At 34.5% G+C, this 22,671-nt stretch overlaps 1 protein-coding gene across 1 annotated transcript in view; it reads right to left on the minus strand.

The window, feature by feature from the left end:
* Positions 1-1,312: 1,312 nt before the first annotated feature.
* Positions 1,313-22,671, minus strand: part of NRK (Nik related kinase) — a 163,569-nt gene continuing 142,210 nt past the window's right edge. The window contains exons 20-29 of the mRNA XM_060138161.1: positions 19,675-19,861; positions 19,074-19,229; positions 16,771-16,914; positions 14,778-14,936; positions 11,036-11,140; positions 9,270-9,412; positions 8,830-8,979; positions 5,904-6,063; positions 3,116-3,255; positions 1,313-1,408 (exon numbers count right to left, since the gene is read on the minus strand). Of these exons, the coding sequence (XP_059994144.1) occupies positions 1,313-1,408; positions 3,116-3,255; positions 5,904-6,063; positions 8,830-8,979; positions 9,270-9,412; positions 11,036-11,140; positions 14,778-14,936; positions 16,771-16,914; positions 19,074-19,229; positions 19,675-19,861 (1,440 nt within the window). The remainder of the gene's footprint in view (positions 1,409-3,115; positions 3,256-5,903; positions 6,064-8,829; positions 8,980-9,269; positions 9,413-11,035; positions 11,141-14,777; positions 14,937-16,770; positions 16,915-19,073; positions 19,230-19,674; positions 19,862-22,671) is intronic.

Here is a 22,671-nt window from a genome sequence, read left to right on the forward strand (position 1 = left end):
TGTGGTAGTTCTGTTGCTTCTCTACTGCTCCAGAACTAACCATGGTATTGAGGATGGATATGCAGAAATGATGCTTTTCACCAGGTAGCAATTACCATAGGTGACCAAACGCCACCTATCTATGGCGTCTATAACTTATTGGAGTGATGGACTAGAATGATTTTTTCACGACTATAAATTTGTAGACCTAGGTATTTGATGAAAGTTGTATTTTCTTTCAAAATCTTTTTTAACCTATTACATTAAGTCCCTACATGTGGACTTATCACTTTTAGATTAATTTCTGATATTACAGAAATAGAAACATGAAAAACACAAGCATTAGCAGCCAAAACTTTTTGCTGTTACATTTTGTAATTTTTGTTTAATGACTGGAGTGAAATTTTTATATAGTTTAATCTGGAATCAGGAAAATATTTAATGCTTCTGATGGTCACACTGTTGGCCAGATAAGAATTTTGATAAATCAACCAATTTGTCTTTGGGGATATAATTTGACGCCTACTTTAAAGTATTAAAATATACAACTTATTCTACAGTACATGTGTATAGGAGTTCAGTCCTGTATTCAGGCTTGCAAGTGTATTATTCGGTGGTTTTTAAAAACGGCTATTGCACATCTTTGGAGTTTCTGAGGAAAATCAAGCATCCGAGGCTTTCTTCCTTTCTTCTTATCAGGAGAAAACCTGATAAATGGGGTGAAAGAACACAACTGTTCTCTGTCTGTGGGCTTAACTGTCATGGAGCAATGAGGAAATGGGTGGCCTTTTCCCCTTTATCACTGTAGTTTTCTCCAGGCATGCAGGTTGTTCAGCCTTAGTCTGGTTTATGTTTAGTCCTTATTATTTTCATTTCATAATCTAACCTTTGGTTCTTTATAGGACTTGGCAAATTTACATATGGTTTGTTGCTATTTTTATTTTTTTCCAAAAAAACCCCCCTCATATAGGGCCAATTCTTTTGAAAGCTGTTTGGAATCTAACTTATTACAGGTTTCTTAACTCCATGTTGTAAAATCTGAATATAGATACTGTCCAAACTGTCCAAAGAGTAATGTTTGAATTCACAGTAACAAAAGTTACAAGGTTTGTGCAAAAGATATTGTACACCATTGGAGTACATAGAGCTTGCTATAGTTAATTTTATACATAAAGCTACATTTCTCATTAAAACTATTCTGTGCTACATTAAAAGTATCTGATTTAATTTTTCCCTACCAGTAAAACTGTATGCTCATTTAATATCAGAAATTTAAAATGCAAATTGTATATTTATGATGTTTGTAATTGTTATAATAAATCATTGGAACCTTTTAAACACCATAATTGCTTTGGAGCTCTTCAAGTTTTCCAAGGGTCATGAAGTAAACCCGGCTATGGCGATTGCGCAGGATAGAGGTAAAGAACAGCTTTAAAAAGAGAGAAAGAGACACCATCAGTAAATATTTAATACATTGCAAACTGATATTTGATAGGTACAACTATAACTTCAATTTATCTTCACCAACGAATAAAATATTAAGCCATACTGTTTTTCAGAAAGGGATTTCCTCAGATTAAAGAATACAAATTTAAATTGGTATGGAGTCTAAATTACAATTAAAAAATAACCTTTTACCATATCCTATAATTGTACTTCATATAGTTTAAATAAAATTAGATTTTTGTAGGTGGAATTCATCTGCTAAACTTCTTGATTGGTTTGGTTAACAATTCTCCTTTGCTATTTGTTTAAAATCTATTTTTATTCAAGCTGGCTTTCCTTTTTCTTTTAATATATGGAAAATATTACCTTATTTAGATGTTCACATTGTTGCTGGTGTTTAAGTGACCACTGAAATTTTCTACTTGGTGCAAGTCTCTATTTCAGTGGAACAGACTGACATCAATAGACTGAGATTATGAGCTAAACCAATCGGCTTAGAGAGGAACATGTTGTGTAAATATGGTCTGTGCCATAAAGAAAATTAGGACAGTACAATAATATAAATAGCAAACAGAGGTATCCTTGTTAGGACTAAGGTTTTCAACGTCCACAATGGATATACTTAGGAGGGTGTGTGATGTAATGATGATGATGATGATAATAACACTAGCTACCTGTGATTTAACACTTTTATGTGCCAGTCAATCTGTGAGATGCTTACTATATACATATTATTGATAATTTTCAGAATTGTTCCCAAAGTAGTTATTAATATTCCCATTCCTGAGATGAAAAAGCTAAGGTTCAGAAGGACTAGTCAAACTTCTAGGTTTTTACACGTAATTAGGTGGCAAAGCTGGGACTGCATCCTAGATCTATCCGATCTCAATCACTGGTTCTTGCCATTATATCCCTTTATATTACAAAAAAGTACCTTTTCTTGATGCCCAGTGCTTTACCCTGCTTGTTCTGATATTAATTCAAATCCTTTGCAATTTCTTCCAAATGTGAATGTTTTCTGGTCTTATTAGAATTATTTCTTCACGCTATTATTTCTCATAACATGTCGGGACTGTAATGATGTCATGCAATTCATTTTTCCATCTAAACTATATGAATTGGTTAAAATTGATCACATTACACAAATAATTGCCAAATCTTGATTTTATTTTTCTTTCCTGTGAAATGGACATAATAATGTCCACTTGTGAAGATTAACTATGATAGCTTCTAAAGTATTTAGCACAAACTCTATGATATAATTAGGTGTTCAGCAAACATAAGTAACTTTTTCCTTCTTCTGTTATTGGATTACGTTGAAAACTATAAAAGGCAGATTTACTCAAGCATTCTTTTTCAAAATATCATATTAATATGAACATGAAAAGAACTATGCACCAAAGACAATAATGGAATTTGTAAGAAATAAAATAAAGGCTAAGCTTTGCTTTGGACACAATTAGAAGTTTTACATTTTTGAAAATGATTTCTTTTGAAATCAAATTTCATGATTTACCAAATCAATGCTTCTAATGCAAATTGCAAAATTATTTTTATTAATTTATTATATTATTAAGAGTATGCCAATTTGGGAAATATATTTATAGCCAGAAAGAAAAGGATATAAATTTCCTTAGTTAATTTCATCACTTGCTTTATTTTTGCTTTAACTGGGGGATGCAAACTATACCTTGTCACCTCGGGTACACAGAAATCTCAGCTTCTTAATTGACCTGCGCTTCAGTTCACTTTCCAGAACCCTTGACTGCAAAGAGCGGACTTCAATGGCTTTTTGGCCCCATCCTGTGGCTCGCTGTGAACACTCATAAGCTACAATAAAAATTTAAAAATCAGAAAAACATAATATCTTTCTGTCAGTGATAGAAAATTATAAACGCAGTCAACATTTGATTATTAAGAGGGACATTATTACAGTTCAGGTAAATACATTCCTTTTTTCCTGCTTATAAGACTGTTGTTTGGCCATTATGCTGCTCAACAGTGTTGTTCAAACCTGCTATGTACTATCACCATTGTGACCAACTATTTAACATTGTGAATAACTAGATCTCAGTTAATGTTTGTATTCATATTCTCCAATACCACAGAAAAAGCTAAGGGTTAATCTAACCCTGTTTGTAGAAAGTCAAATCTAGCTACAGTGATTCTTTATTTTATAATCTAGTTGAGGTACAACATCCTGTAAGGGTTTCTACTTGTGCTTAAGTGACATATATGGAAACCTGACTAACTTTTCAAAATTAAAACTGCTAAAAAATGACTCGCTCAAATAATGACTTTAGCAACTCTAATGTAATTCAATTAATTACCATGTTATACATAGAACTAAAGCTAATTTGATACTGCTAAGCATTTCTCTTGCTCAGGAAATTTTTATTAAGATATAAACTATTGGACCCTGTTTTATATTACTCAGTGACAATAAAGACTATGACAATTGCTTTAAAGCAGAAAACCTAATTATGTAAATAGCTATATAGTCAGCTGACACTGTAAGGTATTTTCTGACATGGGGAGCAGTATTTTTTCCAACAACTGCATACAGCAAAATTTTCTAAACATAATGCACAGTGTACTTGCTGAGCCCAAATACACAGTTCACATGGCATTACATAATTTCTACCTTAATTCTAAAACACATTAATCAGCCACTTAACCTAGCTACTGAGCTAGCTTGTGTATGGGATGGAATCCAGTGATTTAGTTCAGAATGCTTAATGATACTTGCTGTGATTGCTAAGTCTCTATATATTTGTTTGAAAAGCCAAAGCAAAGATCTTATTCGTAAAAGCATTCATTATATCTAAAGGAATGTAGATTGGGAAAATCTGGATCTAGGTTAGTTTTAAATAACAAAGCAGTTGTTTTTAGACAGAAAAAGAGAGTAATTGATTTTCTTAATATTAGTGTTATAATGCAATCTTTATATACGCTCAAAATACCCTTCTTACACAGACCAAAATATCATGTTTTTATAGTGCTATAATTTAGTTTACACATAGAGGGATGCTTTTCAATTTTAGTGACTTAAAATAGCTCTTTGTTTTAGGTCAGAAGTTGTCCTGCCTAAGGACAAGAACTGTACCAGATGACTTTTTAAGACCTCTTTGAGTCCTATCATTGTCTACATGTGGCATAAATATGGCATAAATATAGGGGTTCTGTTTCCCATTTGAACTGAATTTCCTTATTCCAATTTCTGATTAATATATTGATCACAACCACTGTAAAGGTTAGAACAAGATTCATTATTTCAGGGTTTTTTTGTCCCAGATCTGTCAATTATATTGTAAGCGTTTACGTCTTGTCACAAAATGGTTTTAAACCCTCTGTGAGTTCTTACCTTTTGAAGAAATTGGAGGTTTTCAGGATAATCCTTAACACTATGTATGCAAAAGGAAAGGATTCTGCAGATGCAGTGCAAAGTGCCATCATCCCATAATGGAAAAAATGTCCATTAAAAAGAAGTTCTTTCAAACTGGTCTTTAAAGCCACATGTGGATCACATTTAGCCATTTTATAGAGATTTCAGAAGCTTCTGGCTTCTTTATTGATAAACTATTTTCTCTCTGTCTCTCTTGTCCTCCTTCCCTCCCTCCCTCCCTTCCTTCTCTCTCTCTCTCTCTCTCCCTCTCTCCCCCCCTCCCTCCCTCCCTCACCCTCTCCTTGTCCTTCTCCCTCTCCCTCTCCTTCTCCCTTCTCCTTTATTTGCTTCATTAACCTTATCTTACTTCCAGGAACATTTATCTTCAAGCAAATCATTCTACTCTCTCTCTAATATTTTTACTGTTCATATGCATTATTCTGTTCCCTATCTAGAATCACCTCTGTAGTCATCAAGACTCAGAGAAATACGAGTTTCAAGTTATTCAGATTGCCCAGATCAGCAGTCCTGCGATGGTCAGGAAGAAAAAAAGATGTCCTGGTCTAATGAAGATGAAAATTTTGTAAATGAAGTTTGACGAAATCTTAGTGACAACCTATATGTCACATATTCAGTTTGTATTTGATTCTTCACAGAAATATTACATGCTGAACAGAACACTATTGACTGTATAAAATGGAAGTATTTTGCTCTTCTCTTATGACTATTTGGCAGTCTCCTAAGATAAAGGTAAACCCCAAAAATCAATGTGATGGAATGAAACACTTTCAACACCTGTGTAAAAGCTGCAAGCAAAGGTATTTAAAATAAAATTACAGATTATTGTGGAAAAGAATTACTTTCCTATTTTAATTACATGATTATTAAAAATGAACAACTAAGACAGCCATAATCAGTCTCTTTGTGATAGCCTGGTGAAGTAATTAAGCATAAGACAAACATACACATTACCTTACAAGGGAGTAAGTATGCCATATCCCAAATTAACACTATATGCCTTGAGAAAAAGTGATACTTCAGGAAATAGAAGCTTTTCTGGGATCATCTGAAAGGAGAAAAATTTTATACATACCTACTGAAGATGGTATGTCTTTCCACACTTCAAGGATCTTCTTGAAGAGTTGTTCATTTGCTTCCATGGAAAGGGCTTCGGCATTGAAAGTGAGCATCATGCCAATTCCCAAGGAATCAGGTAAAATGATGATATTCTGTGGTATAATGATTTCCAGGGGCTGGAATTATGTTTCATAAGGATTTACATGTCCAACATTTTATCACTACTACTTTCATTGAAGCAGCTTGGTTGAGCAATAAAGACCAAAAAGGGGTTCAAAATGCAGGGAGGAGAGAAATTTCTATTTCAGTACTAAACAACATGCTATCCAACACTTGAAAAGAGCCTTCCCTATGTCATAAATCTGTCACTGTTTAATATTCTCCTTTATATTTAGGAGAAAACTTTGTAAAAAGCAGAGATATACTTCCAACACAGAGAAATTCATTGAAATTTCACAAACTATTATGTATAATGATAGAAGAAACATTACTTGTTTGATTTCAGATTCATTTCAGCACACTAATTAATACTTTAGTAAGGAATGTGTGAACCAAGTAACAAATACAAAATCACTGCTTATCAACCAATTTATTCAAATCAGAAATAGAAAATTAACTTTAAAATAGCTTGAGTTTAAATATTTACAAGGGGCAGCTTTATAATATCCTTCACTGCTTGAAATATATCCTCCCTTCACAAAAATATGGAATTTCTTATCTAATTTATATAATCTTAAAATATCTTCAATTCAGAGATGTATTAGGTGACAGAAGATGAAATACTAAGAAATATCTAAGAATTTCTAAATTTCATGATGCATAAAACAATGTGACAAAACTTGCCTAAACTACAGATATTGTCACATTAATCATATTTCCCTAAAAATCGAACAATTAATTCCTCTATCATTTTTCGAATTTAGCAAGTTAAAGGAAAAAATGTCAGAAACTATACTTGCCAAACCCAGCGTACTCAGGCCAAGTGCTTGAGGCCATGTCTCAGTCTCAGCAACAACAATTCTTAAAACTAAAATGGGGATCCAGAGGCGAAAAGCAATTTTAATGCGTTCCCTGGGCACTCTCATGAGCAGTTGAATCAGAAAAGAGATGAAGGAAGAGAGAAAAAGAAATTCAAGAAAAAAGATTGTCTCAAAAACTTTGTTTAGAATAGATCTGGGCTGTTGTAAATCCAGAAAGCCTCAGAGGTAATCTTCTTGCTTCTCAGATGATTCCTGAAGTAACCAGATATTCTGTAGCTTTACAGCTTTTGTAATCTAGCACTTTTGGAAAAGTATTATTTTTAGTACATTCTGTTTCAGAAGACACTCTCTCCTCCTTTATATTAGAGTCCTTTCTCTTTTAATGGGTCAAGACACTAGGGCATTTAGCTAAAAATTCTATTTTTTAATACACTTAAGGTATCCTAATTAGGCCAGAAAATGACTTTTTAAAAACCTCACCTTCTCTTATTCTTGTTTCCATAATAATTAACTGATCGTTTCAAAAGAAAATAATTCTTCTTGCTTAGTAGTCAAGTGGAACACAGAATTCAATCTTCCTAAATGACTTTCCAAATAAGTATAAACTTGGACCAACACTGTGGTGTTCAATAATGCACTACCTTCAAAATAAAGGCTATCTGACATGACATAAAAAATAAGATGCAGGAAGTGATGGAAGACACTCCAAGTGAAAAGTACTATAATATTTATAGTAAAATTAACCTACACTCATTTAAATGGCTTTGGCTGGGCTTGGTTCAGTATTTTCTGCCTTATGAACAGTGATTTCTATATAGTCATAGGTGACAACAGAATGATCAGCTAATTAGATTGTTAAATATGACCAAAACTTAAAAAAAATTCTCCACTAATGATCTGACAATTGCTCCATGTAATCTGTCAGAGATATATAGATAATTCTGAAAGCTGTGCAAAATATCACATTACTACAGTGGCTTAGCAGTACATAAAAGTTTTCTCCTGGAATTTTGTATAATGCTAAACTGCTAAAACTTTAGTGATTGACAAAATGGGGAATTCAAAAAGGGTGAAGCAGAGATTTGTTGGTTCAGTCCTTCCTTTTTAATATAATTTTCAATAGGACAAATATCATTTCTACCATCAAATTTGAGATATAGGAGAATTATATTATGTATGGTACGTGTGTGTGAGGGGTATTGTGTTATGTTCAATCTCTTTAGACAAATGATGTGTATAGTATTTTTACAACTATCCATATTTTAGATGCTGTGCCATATTTTCATATTTATAATTATTTGAGTTAAGAGTTGATGTGCATTAGCTTTTAAAATGCTGAATCTTTGATCAGAAATTCTAAGTATAACTTATACTGTAAGAGAATACTTTATGATAATTTGCTATATATCACAGTTAAAGTACTACAATCTGGATAAAGAAAGGACATACACATAATAATGTTGCAATACTGGTGTAATTTAAAAAAATCTATTAATGCATTATGAGGTGCAGAAGACTAAAGCAAGGGTTGCAAACTCATATGGCTACAAGGGCCAGTTATTATAAATACATAATGGTGGATGAATAGAGAATGTATAGCATATGTTCCATCTAAAAGTGGACAGGCACAAATTGGTTCCAGTTGATTATGGCCAGATAGTAATGTTGGCCTGATATTGTCAGATCATTGGTTTTTCAATAGAAATCCAGATTTTAAATGTAAATGATATTCACTTCAAACAAAAACCACTGTTGCAGACAAAATCTATCTGCGGAACAGACTTAGCTGTCTGGACTAAGAAACCATCAGTGATTTTTGTTTATCCATTACTACTTTCTGGCACTTTATACTTACCTTTTACATTTCAGTTCTAATATAGATATTGATACTCATATTTTTAAAACTTTAAGAGTTTTGACAGTTGGAAAATTGTGTTATACAGTAATTTCTAGGGATCTTACATTATTTGGCAGGGTCACATCAGACATAACCTCAGATTCTGCATCAATGATGTGATATCCATCTGCTGAACTGAAGAAAATCTTTAGTCTTTTTTCAGAACCAATAGCCAGGTCAACTGTCACTGGCTTATGACCAAGTGTTGGAAACACCTGTAGATATAAAACCAAATATGGCCAAAAGGCCAAAAATGACACTCTGTCTAAGGAGAAAATTCCCCTGCCCTTTTGTTTAACAGGTTTATAAAACCCAGAATTATTTTTAAAGTTACGTAATATATTTAGAGACCTATGTATTATAACTTTTCTTAGGTCTGTTATTACAATAAGAACGATTATATTCAGGTTCTAAATATTGAGTTTTCCTTCGAAGGCCAAATCTCCAAAAATCATAAGAGCCTTGTATGGCCCTGTACTCTGTTTGCTGTCTTTAAATTCCTTGCCTTGAGCTTCAGCAAATGAAGGAGCTCATCTGGTCTCTTAAACCGGTTTGCTGGATCAGCTGCCTGTATTTTTGCCAGTATTCGTATATAGGCTTCATAGGACATGTAGTCTCCTTCGGAGTCTGCTGATTGATCAACGCACACTTGGTAGGGAATGAGAAAGGCCAGACATGTTAACCTACCATAGACTGGATGTACTCTAGGCTCTTATGGCTCCTAGTCCAAGGAAACAAAAAGCCAAACAGGATTCATTGACAAGTTCAGGTCGCAGTAGAGGACTGGGCATCACAGGTTTCACCACACTGTAGTCATGAGGTGGGATTCAAGAACTGGAGTGAGGACTTGGACCAGGAATTGTGTATCAGGCTACACAGACTGTTGGTACTTACCTTCTTTGCTTTCCAGCTCCATACCAGGCAGCTCTGACCAATCAGCAGACACCCAAGAACAAACCCATATCCAAATACTGACAGCTGACCCAAGACCCAATTTAGGGAGATCAGATCAGGGATGTGATTTGTGTCAGGACAGACCCAGACTATCTATATAGTAGTCTGTGCTATTTATAAAAGAACATATTTATTGTACAAATAGACATTGAGGAGTAGTCATAGATATTAACCCATCTTTATTGTATACATGTGATGTTTTGGCCTACAAAATATACCACGTAATCAGATCCTGACCTAAGATACAATAGTATTTCACGAATATGTTGTTGGGGTCTATCATGATGTATCCCTATCAGTGCTTTGTAAAAACTTGTCCAGGGACCAACCAGTTCAAAATCTCCTGGGTTGTTTGCTAAAAATATAGATTCCCAGGCTCCACTTCAGACCTACTAATTTGGCCTGGAGTTGGGTCTGAGATCTAAACTTTTAACAAATGCTCCAGATGATTCTTATGTATATCCCAGGTTAGGAGCTACTGGACTCTATGTAATATTGCCAGCTCATTAATCAGTCCTTATTACTATAGAATAAATACAAAATAATCTTATTTATGTTGAATTCTGGAGCATTATAAAAAGATAATGAAGATAAAAATAGTCCCTAGTTTATGAGATGTGATTAAAAATTTAGTGTTTGGGCCACTAAATGGTTACCTTAAGAGGCTGATCCATAGAAGTTCAATTAAACCATAATAAGGGTGGAAACAGTACTCATAATCCAAATAAGCCTAACCACCATTCCTTGTAATAGTTCTAGAGAAGAATGTGTTTAGAGATCCAGCTTGGAAGGAATATAGAGCCATCCTTTCCTCCCCACCCCCATCTACTGTAGCCCTGGTAATTAGAGCAAAGCCTTTCTCTTCCTTCATTCCTCTTCCAGGTTCATTGCTCTACCATTCCTCTACAATGGTAGCGGTTTCCCCCTTTACCATTGTCACACCTTTCCTTACCTTCCCTCTGCTCTCCACCCCCCACTAAGAGAGAACAGGGACTTTCTCAGCTTCAAGTCATTGGGGTGGCACCCAAAGCTTGTGTTTGTGGCTTTAGAAGAGAAGGTCTTCATGTTGACTACAGGAATTGGGAGTGAGGAGCTGGTGGGGAGGTCCTTTAAGGGGAGGGGTCAGGGATTTCCCTCACACTCTCCCTTGGTGTGGTGCCTGTGAATTATCTAAAAAAGGGTTAAATGATAATTATTGACATGGTATATTTAAATTACATTAATTGTAGAAGAATGGTATATATTTCTGCTACTCTATTCCAAATACTGTTCTGTTTACAATTTCTCAAAAGAAAAACCAAAGGAAAAGGAGACCACTCACTTTAATGGCAGTGCTTTCATCAAAGGACTTTGGTGCCCATGCATACAGGTGAATTGATGATTTCAAAGCAATTGCAATATATGTTGTTTCTTCATGTTGCACTACAGTGATAAAATACAAAGAAGTAACGATGCCACAGAGTTAACAAGAACACTCAAGTATTTGTGTTTGTTGTTGAAAATGTCATAATAACAATGTAAGACCATAGATCATTTATTTTAGAATAGTTATTTGGTTACAATTTGATTCCCAAAAGAAGGTGACAAAAATACTGTATAGTTTTATGGAGTGTATGCATTAGCCTTTAAGAACACTCTAAATTGTACACTGAAAACTACAGAAAATTGCTGAAAGAAATTAAAGAAGACCTAAATAAATGGAAATACTTCCTCTGTTCATGGACAGGTAGACTTAACATTGTTAAATGAGAGATGTGATTAAAAATCATCAGCAGTCAGCAGTACTGACCTTAAGAGGTCAGTACTATCCAAAGTGATCTACAGATTCATTGCAATCTCTATTAAAGTCCCAATGCCCCCCTATGCATAGATGGAAATGCTGATTAAAATTCACTTGGAATTAGAAGAGGTTCCAAATAGCCAAAACAATCTTGAAAATGAAAAACAAAGTTGGAGGACTCACAGTTCCCAATTTCTAAACTTACTACAAGCTACAGTAATCAAAACAGTGTACTACTGACCTAAGGACACGCATATAGATCAATAGAGTAGAATTGAAAGTCTACAAGTAAAGCCATTCATTTATGGTCAGTGGTGCCAGGACTATTCAATAGGGAAAGAATAATCTCTTCATCAAATGGTACTGTGACAACTGAATATCCAAGCACTAAAAAATGAATTGGACCTCCTACCTCAATCCATATATAAAAAATAACTTGAAATGGATCAAAGACCTAAATGTAAGAGTTAAAACTATGAAACTCTTAGAAGTAAATATAGGAATAAACCTTCATGGCAATAGAGTCTATTTGACACCGAAAGCATAAGCGACAAAAGAAAGAAACAGATAAATTGGGTTTCATTAAAATTAATACTTCTATGTATCAAAGGACACTATCAAGAAAGTGAAAAGGCAAAGTATGGAATGGGAATAAATATCTGCAAATCATATATCTGATAAAGGTTTAATGTCCAGAATATATAAAGAATACTTACAACTCAACAACAAAAAAATAAATAAGCCAAGGAAGATATACAAATGATCAACAAACACTTGAAAAGATGCTCAACAACATTATTCATCAGGGAAGTGCAAATCAAAACTATAATGTGATGCCACGTTACACCCACTTGGATGGCTAGGATCAAAAGACTGACATTTACAGGTGTTGGTAAGAATGAAGAGAAAAATGGAGCTTTCATACTTATGGCAATGTAAAACAGTTCTGTCAGTCACTTTTAAAAATATTCTGGCAGTACTATCTAAGAGAAAAGAAAATATGCACTCCAATGTACAAAGACATGTATGAAAATGTTCATAGCAGAATTATTCCTAATAGCCAAAAAGTGGAAAAAGTGCAAACGTATAAAACAATGGATGTATAAAAAATTGGATAAACAAAAGGTGATATATATATATATATATATATATATATACAATGCAATACTATTCAGCAATAAAAAGGAATACTGATACATGTTGAATAGGTTAAAGCATGGATGAACCTTGAAAACATTATGCTAAGTGACAGAAGCTTGTCACAAAAGACCACATAATGTATAATTCCATTTAAATAAATCGTGGAAAAAAGACAAATCCACAGCAAAGAAAGTAGATCAGTAGCTACTTAGGACTATGAGGGGAATAAGGTAAGAGGAATAAAATATGGAGTGACTGCTAATGGCCATGAGGTTTCTTTTTGGAATGATGAAAATTAGATCATGGTGATGGTTACACAACTCTATAAACATATCCTAAAGCCTTTAATTGTACACTTTAATGGGGTGTATTTTATGATATGTAAATTATTTCAATAGAGCATTTTTTTATTAAAAAAGAGAAAAAATATAAAAAGTATATGCTTGCTCTTGGCTAGACCTTCTGGTTCTCATGAAATATTTTGTCCTACTTCTAGATTTATATTTGTGCTAAAACCCCGCTTCTTTGACTGAGACACTGCTTCTATATTCGCTAGCCAGACTTCATCTGAGACTAATATATACGAATTCTCTCTCTCCTCTCCCCTCCCCTCCTCTCTCCTTCTCTTTCTCATTCTGTGTCGCTGTCTCTCTGAGTCTAGCTTTGCTTTCTTTTTTTTTAAACCGTTCAGAAGTAGGTCAAAGAAGCATGATTAATAAACCCCCAAGAAGCAAAGGAATTCTTTGTTAAGCAAATAGTTCCAATAATTTTAATAAACGACAGTAACTGATGTCGGTCCATTATTTTGTTGACCTTGGAAGGCCATGAAAATACCACGCAAGTATGGCTATGTTGTTGTCCTCCTATGTAAAGGTGCTACTGTTCCACCTGTCAGTAGGACAAATGTCATTGGTTGTTATGAGAGCTGGGATGGGTTGGAATGCAGTCAGCCATGAAAACTGGACTAAACTAGTCCATCTGTTTACCAAAAGCATAGATTTGCAAGATGATTATCTTTGTAAACTCTCTCTTATTCAACTAAAAACTCGATAAGTTAGTAAGAGGCAGTTCTGCTCTATAAACTTTTGGGTTAACATCTGGGAATATCTTTCACCTCTGGCTACCACATTTATGTAATATGATTTGGAGGAAATTAGTGATACATAAAACTAGAAGAAAGTAGTATATTTAGTTGATGCCTAAGTTGTCTGGGTGCTCATTCCTACCTTTATTGGTGTTTGTGTACATATGTACACACATATGGAAACCTATCCTTGGAAAGGCTCTTTGTATGCAGAACAAAAACGGTCAGTCAGTGTAGAAATATACTGTTGCAACTCATATTATGTGATTCCAGCTATCTCTTACCTATGCCACTAGTTCTGCCTCACAGGCAATTAGTAAAGAGGAAAGAAGAAAACAAAGGCTGAGAGTAGAGGGGATTTGCTTCAGAAACAGAAAGAATTGGATAACATTACTTCCAAGTTGTTGACAGATTAGAGCAGGACTCTAAGACCTTGGATGTGTTACTCCATTTCACAGTGGATGGTTGTGAAGAGACAGGGGAAATGAAAACACAGTAATCAGATAGGAAATATTTAGCAATTATACTCATGAATATCGACAGTGGGAATGAGAGCCAGCAGATAATTGATGAATTTTCGTTTTGACTCATGGTAAAGTTTCCTGGTCAGTATTAAGAGGGATTTTCTGATTTTGAAAAATAGGAATTATTATGTGATCCTATTTTATTGCTGTTCCAAGAAAAGATAATGTCATATAAATCTCCTTGTAGGTTATTGAAGATACATCAACACCATTTATATAATTGAAGTTAGATAGAAGCAGGAAGAAATATCAGTTCATATGAACTAATTAGAGTGACTGGGAAGGGAAGAAAGGTGAGAAAGTGAACCAAACTTAACTCCAATAGCTATTTCAGTCAATCTATATTTTCTCAATAACAGCCAAGATTGTGACATAAAAGACCTGAAAGGTATCTCAGTGAAATTCACTCATTTTTGTATTTGAAGTTGCAAATTCTTTTCTTTCTCTACTTTGCCTTTCACAATAATGTTCTTCACCAAATGAAGGGAAGCAAAATTTATATAGCTATAGTAAACACGAAATGAGACTTACAGACACTGAAGTGTTCACAGCCTGTCAACTTATCAATAGCTTTGCAGGCTTCCTCTGTCTTGAGCATTTCCTCTTGTCTTCTTTTACTTTCTGGATCATCATTCAAAATCTTGTTTCTCAGCCAGGTCAAATGATACACCCGAAGTCTGTTCTTATGGCCTAATAAGAAAAGATACAATGTTTCAATTCAGTCTATTTTTTTTATATATTAGAACAAAAATGGTAAAGGTATTTTTGTCTTTTTAACCAAATGTTTTCATTAAAGTAAAAATGCACTTTAAAAAATCTATGCTGCATCAGAGTCTTCCCTTTAGAGTTTGGAAATGTGATAGCAAAGTCTCTCAGTCTCTCACTTCCAAGAGATAGCTGAAGTATCTACCAGCTACCTATGTAGAAGCAAATGTAAAATACTTCTTTGGGACAGGTTAAGACTGCCACTGTGCAGGCAACAGAATCACCATCCATTCATTTGTACCTTAGCTTCTTATCTAAGTCATGACCTTTCTGGGATTCAGAGACCCAGAAACTATCTCTGGTAGTGTGTATATATGAGAAGGGTGTCTTATGTATTGCTTGTTAGGCATTCTGGGCCAGTGAGATGGGTCTTTGTACTCTTTCATTCCAGTATACTTACGAAGTAAGTCCCATCAAATTTCTACAATTCCTTCAGAAAAACAAGCCATTAAAATTACACATTTCTTTTCATATATAGTGACTTTACATCCATTTTTAGGGTTTATGACTGTAAGATTCCTGGGCCCAACAATAAGATTCTCATTTATGTAATTAATCTTAAATATATTTTTTATACAACATTTTTGAGCAGTGTTAGAATTCAAGCATCTATAGCTATTGCCATTCTATTCTCAAATGGTAAAATAAAATTGAAATCCAAACTATTAGATATCTTTCTATACTGACATTCTCAGTACTATTTGATGCAAAAATAATCCACATTTAAGAGAAACTTAAGAATTAAAAAGAGAACATTTGGGTTAGAGAAAGCTGGATAAAACGTAAAGAAATCTGTTATCCAGATGTGCAGTCTGTAAGCCACCCAGATGTTTTCAAAAACTAAATGTTGCTTCTGTGTGCCTCAAGCAATTAAAAATGAATGACCAAAAAATCATGACACTTTAGTATATCTGTAGAGGATTTCTCTAACCAAAACTTAAAGCAAAGTTAATCATATTTAGGACTATACATAATCATTAATTAATGTGCAATATCGTTATTAGGTACAGACAGGAAGTATATAAACACATAAAATTACTGTGATTAGCATAATTTTATTCTACAGTCGAACCATTTAAAAAATTTTTCCTAATCTTTCAACAGTCATTTTTTTGCCTAAAGTCAGCATTAATGTTATTGCTTTCCTGATACCAAGTACTGTTTAGTAATCACAATAATTATTAACATCCATATACTTGGTCTTTCATATTTCAAGGTTCAGGATCTGACTGACCAAAACTAAGAAGTTCAACTACTATGTGGGAAGAATGGAGAGATCTTAGGGGATCCATTCTTGTTACTAGTCCTATCTGTAGGCCCTTATTATACAGCTGTGGCAGAGACAACAGAGTCTCATTTTTATCCAATTATTGTCCTTTTTGTGCTTTGTTGCTTCTAACACAGAAAGGTATATAGTGGTGGTTAGTGTGGTCGTGTGTGCATGGGTGGGTGAAGCTGTGAGTTGTGAAGATGTAGGTGGCTACTCAGAAAAGACGTGAAAGGATGCAAATGGCATGGTTTTTCTTGTCACTGACCTTGGACAGGTACATTGCAATCAAATATCCAGACACCAAAGGAGAGTCAGAAGTTTAAATTGTAAATAGGTAAGAAAATACAAGTAGGAAAGCCTGGTGTCCCAATTAAAGTGTATATTTATAGTGCTTTCCTATGAATACTTTCACTTGAGAGAGTCTTTAGCCCAGTTTGAAACCTAATTTATCTGCATAATTACTCAGTTAATTTTAGTTCTTAAACAAACCGGAGATGGTAATCAGCAAATTGAGTGGCTCTACAACTTGAATTTGACGGAATGGTCTTCGCTTTATAAGTTTAGTAATGTCTGCCTTTCCGCTTCTGTCCATCAGATACAGATTTGATCGAGTTCCCAACAGCAAATTCACTCCTGTTCGTATATGAAAAGAAAAGTGCTATATTAGCTCAGATTACATTTTTATAATTGAATTTATACTAGTATTTTTGCTACTCCAGTGTGCTGATCTATGTAAAGGTGACGTTTATCATCTTAGGCTAATGTTAACTTCATTCTGTGTAAAAATGAACTCTCTGCCAACAGAACAAATTTATTTTTATTAAAATATTGAAGATAATACCCTCTGGCAATATTCTACTGGCTGGTGTCTTGTTTGCCATCACACAAATAGAACTTTATGTATATCTCAGCACCTTTCAGTAGTGTCCCAAACTTTATAAAAATCAATCAACCTTTTTGAAAGTTACCATTAAATATAAAATATGCCTAGTATATATCAAGCCTTCAATTCAGTTGATTTCTCATTGCTAACTGTAACATGGTTTTAATGCTTTTAGAATAATTGCATGTAAATTGTTTTTAAATTGAGTGATTCTGTGTTCACACATATATTAAAAAAACTTATATTGCTAAATGCCTATAAAATTAGTTTCTACTTTCATGTATTTACACTCCTACACTCTGTTATTTGTGTGCTGGCTTTATTCATTCTAATAGAAGCACTGTTTATAGACTGAATGAGAAGACTAAAATAGCAGATTGAAGTAAAGTTAGAATATACTTCAAATGGGGGTCAGTCTCAAGATGGTGGAGTAGAAAGACCCTGAACACACCTCTTTCCATGGGCATACAAAAATTACAACTATTTACGGAGCAACTGTGTATCAGAATGACCTGAAGACTAGCAGAAAAGATTTTCCACAACTAAAGACATAAAGAAGGAGCCACAACAAGATGGAAAGGAGTGGCAGAGATGTGGTTTAGTAAAGACCCACACCCCAGGGTCGATGACTCATAAACAAAAGGGATATCATAACCACAGAGGTTCTACTCAAGGAGCAAGGGGTCTGAAACCCACATTGGGTTCCCCAGCCTGGGGGTCTGGCACTGGGAAAATGAGTTCCTAGAACATCTGCCTTTGGAAATCAGGTGGGGCTTATGTTCAGGGGAGCTGGAGGGCTATAGGAAAAGGAAATTTCATTCTTACAGGGCATGCACAAAATCTCACATGCTCCAAGTGGCATGACGCAGGGCAGATGCAGTAGTGTGAAAGATGCCTGGGTCAGAACCACTTGTTGTTCTTAGAGAATCCCCCTGGAGAGGCATGAGGCAGCTGGGACCCCCCTGAGGACTGACACTGGCAGCAGCCATTTTGGGGATCTCGGTCTACCACATTGACACATATTATAATCTTTTATTTTTCAAAATATAAAACCACAAATGATAAAAATGAGTTACTAGACATTAAGTTCATCTCTGGGTAGTTGCCTGACTGGAATGATAATGAAGTAAACTTTGCTTTCTTGTTATCCAATACATTTTATTAGTAGAACTTTGAGGATGGCTTATTTTTTTCCAAATTGTTTAATCCACATAACTATAATGTTTGCTACACTGCTCTATTTTTAATTTAAAATTCTGTCTCCTGTTCAATCATACATTAAGCAAAGTCTATGAAACTGAAGGTAGGATGTTGGCATTTATTTGGGATTTTTCCCTTCCTTTCATTCATTTATTCTGTTTCATTTATGATTCAGACCCGCTTGAGGTAAAATATTGTCTCAGCATTACCAATGTGGTTACAATTCTTCTGGAACAAAAGGTTGAAAAAGTCTATCAAAGTTAAGATATTACACAAGGAACTTTCTCTACAAATCCTCAAGATGTTTTAAAAACAAGAACCTGAAGAAATTTCTTGTAATATCTCATTAGGTATTATATGTTGCATTCTGCCCAAATTAAAAATGCTAAGCTTGAATTTTCAAATAATCATAACCTAGTCCAATTTTATATTTTAGCCAAGTTAATTTGGGCCGTAAAGAAAAACAGAATAAAAAGAGTAGGAAGTAATTCAAATAGCAAACTGCATTGAGTAAAAATAAATCAGCAAATAAATAAATAAACAAGTTAACTACTGTGTGTGTATATGTATGTGTATATATGTATATACTTGGAAATGGTTTTTCAATAGCAAACACATGTTTACATCTATGATTTTTCACAAGTTTGCTATATAGATAAAAATATATTCTTTAAAGTATAACAACTCAGTTTTAAGAAACAAAACTCACCCCACAAAGAACCACAGCAGATCTCAGAAGTGAATTCCTTTTCATACATGTGGATTAGTGGTTTTTTACATTCAGGAGAGACATAGAGTGGGTTAACATTGACTTCAGAGGGTTGCTTAGATGATTTCTCAGGTACTTCCACTAATCCAGCATATACTGTGAAGAGAAGATATTGAGAGAACTTACACCATATGCGCTTGAGTGTTTCCACAAATGAGACATAGCTTAGAAATATTCCTTTTCCTTTACTGTATTTTATTTTTTTATTGGAGCTATAATTTCTATAAATCCTAAACCATCAGTTAACACAAATCAAGATGGTCAGAATACATTTCTGAATATGAATATACTTCAAGTTACTGTGATTAAATTGCAAGTAAAATCCAGAAGAGGGACCCAATTTCTCAATTGTAGTTCAAATTTAGGTGCCATAAAGACTAAGTGAAGAGTAGATTTAAAAATATATATACGTCCATCTGAATTTATGTCAAATGAGTATCAGAATGATTTGATTCTTTTCTGATAATGAACCAGTGGTCAAACACTGTATTTAATATGTGAACAGACTGCAGCATTCGGAGATTATATTAAATACACTTACAGATGGTACTGGCAAAGTCAGCATTTGCAGCCCCTTCAGAACCTTTGGAAGGAGATGAGTGGCTGGCAGAAAAACCTGATTCTGTTGATACTTCTGATATGTCCATAGTGTCATTCTCATCACCAGGTGCTGCAGGTGCAGCGCCTGAGGCAACGGCATTTGAGGCTTCACTTCTACCACCTAACTCCTAAAAGATGATTAAAAATTTATTTTGACTTTATTAGGAAATTAACAGTGAGAGAAATATGATATGCCTAGCGGTTATTTGAAAAAGAGAATACAAAATTTGTAACATCTTATAATTCTTTATCCTTATAAAATCCACATTTACCAGTAGAACTCAACAATGTTATCAAAAAAGAAATAGGGCTTCCCTGGTGGCGCAGTGGTTGAGAGTCCGCCTGTCGATGCAGGGGACACGGGTTCATGCCCCGGTCTGGGAAGATCCCACATGCCGCGGAGCGGCTGGGCCCGTGAGCCATGGCCGCTGAGCCTGCACGTCCAGAGCCTGTGCTCCGCAACGGGAGAGGCCACAATAGTGAAAGGCCCACGTACCGAAAAAAAAAAACCAAAACTAACTAACCTATATTGAGACAACTGATGCCAAAGTAGAAATTCAAGGAGCATGAACTCCTTAGCTGTATAATTTACGGACCTAAAATTTGTGGAGTTTTTACTATGCATTAGATACCCTGCTAGGCATCTTATTTACATATTGTTGTGAATCCTTGCAACAACCCAAAAAGTAAGATCATCTCCATTTTACTTACAAGGAAACTAAAGCTTAGCGAAGTTATATAATTTATTCAAGGTCATAGAGATAATTAAGAGGATCAGTTTGAAGCCAAAGTCTGTTTGATTCCAAAGCTTACATTCAGCTATGCTATGGTAGATTCAATTCCATTTTGTCAAATGACAAAGCTAATGATGGAAAATCAACTAACACAAATTCAAGAGTGTGAACATGCTTCAGTGAAAATTTAGCCAGATTCCATTAATTTACAGAGAAGAAATTCAACGATAAAAGTCACAAAATGTGACAGAATTTATGTGGGATGCCATATCCTGTGGAAAAACATACCAACAGGTTTTGGTAAGCCTGTTTGCTGATAAGCATTTCTTTGTTTCTAAACAGTGATTGAGACAGCTGTGCTGCCCTGTCAAAGACTTGTTTTTATGACCTTTCCTGCCACAAAAGTGTTGCCGCATAGCAATGGGAGATCAGCTCGGTGCTTTGTAACCACCTAGAGGGGTGGGATAGGGAGGGTGGGAGGGAGGGAGACGCAAGAGGGAAGAGATATGGGAACATATGTATATATATAACTGATTCACTTTGTTATAAAGCAGAAACTAACACACCATTGTAAAGCAATTATACTCCAATAAAGATGTTAAATTAAAAAAATAAAAGATTATCTCATCCTAAAAAAAATTAAAATAAAAAGATCCATTTACTCTGTAAACGTCAAAAACATTTCTTAAGATAACTGGAGATAACCAGGGGTGCTATGAAAACTGTGCTGGGACATCCTTTTTTAATGTTTTTAATCAAGATAAGTAAGTAGGCAGTTAGGTAGGTAGGTAGTAGGTAGGTAGGATGGATGGATGGATGGAAAGATAGCTAGATAGACAGATAGATAGATAGGTAGATAGATAGATAGACAGATAGAGAGGCAGACATAGATACTTTCCCACTGATGTTGCTTTCCCATTGGAAACCATCTAGGGAGTTTCCTCCTTCCTTGTTTTCTTTGTTTCCTTCCTTCATTGATTTCTTCCGTAATTACTGTATGCCTGCCATAGACGAAGCCCTAGGTTGGACCCTGGGATTGTGTGAGTAGGTAAAGAAAAGTAATCAAGGATGGATTAAAAATAGTTCCTGCCTTTTAAGAGTTTACAATCTATCGTGACAGAAGAGCAAGTAAACAAATAAATAAATTACAAAGTCATAAGTACTAAAATAAAACGATGGGCAAAATGCTTGCAAGTGCAGATGAAGGGGTGTGTAATTCTGCCTTGGGAAGTCAAAGATGATATATGAGTTGGATCATGAAGGATGACTAGTTCACAAGCAGAGAAGAGGTAAGGGGAAGCCTTATAGACAAAAGGAAGTGCTTGAACATGGTCACTAATTCATGAAAGAGCGTGGCATCTTCTAAGCTAGTTATGATAGGACAATAGGCTGGGAAAATAAATTGGCATGATTTTTCCTTTGTCTGGAATCTCATCTCTGTTTTCAGATATCCAATACTCCCCATTTGTCAAGAATTAGTTCAAAACCCACGTGTTCCAGGAAATCTCTGTGATAATTCCTATTTATCTAGCATATGTGAAGCTACTTGAGTATTTTAAAACATATCTATAAAGTCTGTAAATATTTTGTGAATGACAAAATAATTGTCTAAACACAGTACACTACTTCTGTTTTAAATTGTATGTGTTAACACTTCCTCAAATAGTTAAAATAGAAGATAACAATTCCACTCCTAGGTATATAGCTCAAAGAATTAAAAAGAGAGACTCCAACAACTGATATTTGTATACCAATGTTCACAGCAGCCAAAGGTGAAAACGACCCAAGTGTCTATCAACATATGAATGGATAAACAAAATGTGATATATTCATACTACAGAATCTTATTCAGCCTTAAAAAGGAAGGAAATTCTGATACATGCTACAAAATGGATGAACCTTGAAAATATTATGCTAAGTGAAATACAGACACAAAAGGACAAATATTGTATGATTCTGCCTATATAAGGTACCTACACAGAAAGTAGAATAGAGGTTATTAGGGACTGGGGGGAGGGATAATGGGGAGTAAATTGTTTGTTTGAGATGATAAAAAATTTCCAGAAATGAATAGTAGTAATTGTTGTAAAACATTGTGAATGTACTTAATTCCACTGAACTGTACACTTAAAAAATGGTTAAAACATAAAATTTTATGTTATGTGTATTTTATCACAATAAAACCTCCCAGAAAAATGTATGTG

Source organism: Lagenorhynchus albirostris, chromosome X (assembly GCF_949774975.1).
Source record: "Lagenorhynchus albirostris chromosome X, mLagAlb1.1, whole genome shotgun sequence".
NCBI lineage: Eukaryota > Metazoa > Chordata > Mammalia > Artiodactyla > Delphinidae > Lagenorhynchus > Lagenorhynchus albirostris.